The sequence below is a fragment of the Musca domestica genome, unplaced genomic scaffold (genome assembly GCF_030504385.1).
Source record: "Musca domestica strain aabys unplaced genomic scaffold, Musca_domestica.polishedcontigs.V.1.1 8, whole genome shotgun sequence".
Classification (NCBI taxonomy): Eukaryota; Metazoa; Arthropoda; class Insecta; order Diptera; family Muscidae; genus Musca; species Musca domestica.
The window spans coordinates 660,693-663,729 of NW_026712409.1; the positions used below are offsets into that span (position 1 = coordinate 660,693).

At 38.8% G+C, this 3,037-nt stretch overlaps 1 protein-coding gene across 1 annotated transcript; it reads left to right on the top strand.

Moving 5' to 3' along the window:
- Positions 1-782: 782 nt before the first annotated feature.
- On the top strand, positions 783-2,481 carry LOC105261469 (uncharacterized). The gene is made up of 3 exons (XM_011291919.3): positions 783-909; positions 1,882-1,952; positions 2,016-2,481. The coding sequence occupies exons 1-3, from the start codon at positions 892-894 to the stop codon at positions 2,221-2,223; spliced, it is 297 nt and encodes a 98-aa protein (XP_011290221.1). The 5' UTR covers positions 783-891; the 3' UTR covers positions 2,224-2,481.
- Positions 2,482-3,037: the final 556 nt, after the last annotated feature.

A 3,037-nucleotide genomic window follows, 5' to 3' on the forward strand; every position in this document is an offset into this window, starting at 1 on the left:
GCCAAGATTCTCTTCACTTCAGTGGGAGTTACTTGAACGGGGAACTTCAGGTGACATGCTTAGAGGTTTGCTTCAAAATTACGTGGCAATAAAAATTACGCAGCAACACCCAGCAAACATTTGGTAAGCCCATGTGTCCCTTTTAGCACAAAGTTCGTAAGATTGGCTGAATGCACGCTTAGGTAAAATTCGTCAATGGAAAAACAGACAATGTGATGAAATGAAATACAAACACAAGTGTATTAGTAATCCAATTGGTGGTAATCGATTCAGATTTAGATCCCATATAAGTATTTATAGCTACCATATATTAGTTCAATAAGATTTCGATTTGCTTCCGCTCCAAAGCCGTAATACGGTCACATTCGGAAGCATAGAAATGTCTCGTTTCGGCTTGTCTTGGACGTGCATAAAACATATTTTCGAATTTCTAAAAACGGTTGCTGGGTAATAGTTTGCTGGGTAATGGCTAAACTAATAATCACAGGTCTATCGGTTGCAACTGATCCATGCCGACATTCAAACATACAGACATACAATGAGCTCGTAAAGAAAACTCTTCGAATGCGCTTGGCTAAATTATGTTATCTTCCTGACGTTTAGTTTGTCTACTCGGCTGTCTGCGAAACTGCAGCCGAAGGCATAACGACACCAGAAACAGGTGGCTCTGCTCTAGCGTCACTGGCAGCTGCGATGGGCAGCAAACCCGTTTTAACCCAGTCGGCGTCGCCTTTGTTCGTATTTAAACAAAGGTGATTCCAAAATGTTGCTGGTAATTGTAACGGAACTCTGTCACGAAAGGTTGTGTCTGCCACGGCCACGGTCGCGATATCTCACAAAACAGAAGTTGTTGTGCTTTCACCGCCCGATTGTTTGGACTACAGACAAATCATGCATTTCTGCAAAAGTGTAAGTGAAGCTGCGGTACTGCCACTAAGTGTACTCGAACCGAACGGGTCGAGAATAATCCAGAAAATCGCAATCATGGAAGAGAGAAACAAAGTGAAGCACATCCCATCACAGACAAGTTATAGTGAGGAAGTTGTTGGCTTTACCCGGAAGTGGCGATGTGTTTTCGCACCACTTTCTGCTCGACTTAGTGAGCCAATGATAATAATGTGTGATTAGTAGTAGGAGAGTTAAAAATCAATCGCTGTAATTATACTTTGCGGCCATGAAGAGGATTCTAAAGTTGCCCTTGTTTTCCTTTTTTAATTTAGCTTAAGACCTTAAGTGGGTAACAGTTACCAGTCATCAAAAGCGTTTAAGTCGAAATTCTGAATATTTAATATTTGTGTAGAATTCTACAAATTCAAAAGATGTTGGCAGTGGCTCATTACTACACTCCACAGATATCAAATATTCACTATCAAATTTAAACAACACTCAAATCGATAAAAAAAAGAGTAAAAAACATTCGTCGTTAGTTTATCGACAAAAATTGAAATTGAATTTGCATTTGCCCGGTTCCAGAATCTGCAAAAATCTACGTATTTTGTAACTTTTTTGATATCACAAAGGAAATAACGGCTATCGTCGAAACATTTTTACATTCTTGTAGGTTCTGGAACAGAGAATTTCTTTTGCAAAAATGTTGTAGGTATTTTTGGATTGAAATATTCCCCAACCGGATGTTTTGAATAGCTTGCCTACATTTTTACAAACGACGAAGACAAAATTGTAGATTATCGGATCGATAAAAATATTCAATTCACTTAGAGTAGTTTTATGCCATAACTTTTTACAACTACTGCTATTGTTTATCTTATCGACAGCTTTTGTTGTTTGTAGTATTTTTCCAAACTATTATGAAGTAACAATGTCTTAGAAAACTCACAGAATCCTATTCTTAATATTTATTTGGTAATATTTTCATTTCAGATTGCTTCACTATACGTGCTTTTAGTGCTGCTTGTCCTTGCGGCTGCGTATCCTTCGAAAGAGAAGCTCAAGTGAGTATGGATGCAACGATAATGTCAATCAACAATTTCATAGCGGTAAACAACCCGTTCTAGGATTCGAATTCATGTTCCAGTGAAACACCATACGCATGTCCACACAAAAACCGTGGTTAAAAAGGTGCCACTGCCCATACCGGTACCCGTCAAGGAACACAAAGAACCAAAGGAACACAAGAAACATCACTACGAAGAAGCTGAGGACGACTTCGAAGGCTACGATTATCCCAAGAAGAAGAGAAGAACAAGACATCCGTTTGTATAGGGACTGGTTGAGGAGACACCGAAGCAAAGCGAAGGATCGTACTAGAATGTAAAGTGCAATAAACCCCCCCCCCCACACACACACACACAAACTCACAAATCAAAGAAAACCAATACAAACGTATCTGTATTTTTTATGTATCTGAAGATATAGGCTAAGGACTCGCATTTAAGATAACAACAAAATAAAGAAATGAAAGGACACTGATGCGCCGCATGCACGTGTGTGTGTGTGTGCAATCAGCCAATTCACGAATAGCAGATCCGTGAGGAATGTTTCTGTTTCCCCAAGGAGTTTGCAAGGACAAGTAAATATTCCCTACACAATAACAAGAATTACACCTTTATTGGTGCACACAATTGGACGTAAATGTTTAAGTCTAATCGACTGATCCTCTCTGGATGTTACCCTGGATATTACCCAAATACACCAGGTCCATATATAAAAACTTATCAAAAAAAATCCGACGTAGCTGGGAAACTCTCATATACATGGTTTTAATGTCGAATTAGTGCGTCCAATTTCAAGTTACGCTATGAAACAATAACAATGGTTACTATTTTCTGAAAATTAGCAGCAGCAGCATTTTAGGTAATTTAAACTCCTTTACCTGCTGTTTTTTGGTGCGAGAGCACTCAAGATCCGCGAATTTTTACTGGCAAAGGCAACACTTTTGGGCACGCCAAAAAATTTTCGTCTTTTAAACTAAGTTGATATCTCCATTCAGTATTAAATGCATTTCCTATCAGATTTAGGTTGAACCAAAGGTGTAATGAGCATTAGGTGACGACACTTCTGGCAATAATTTTCCACA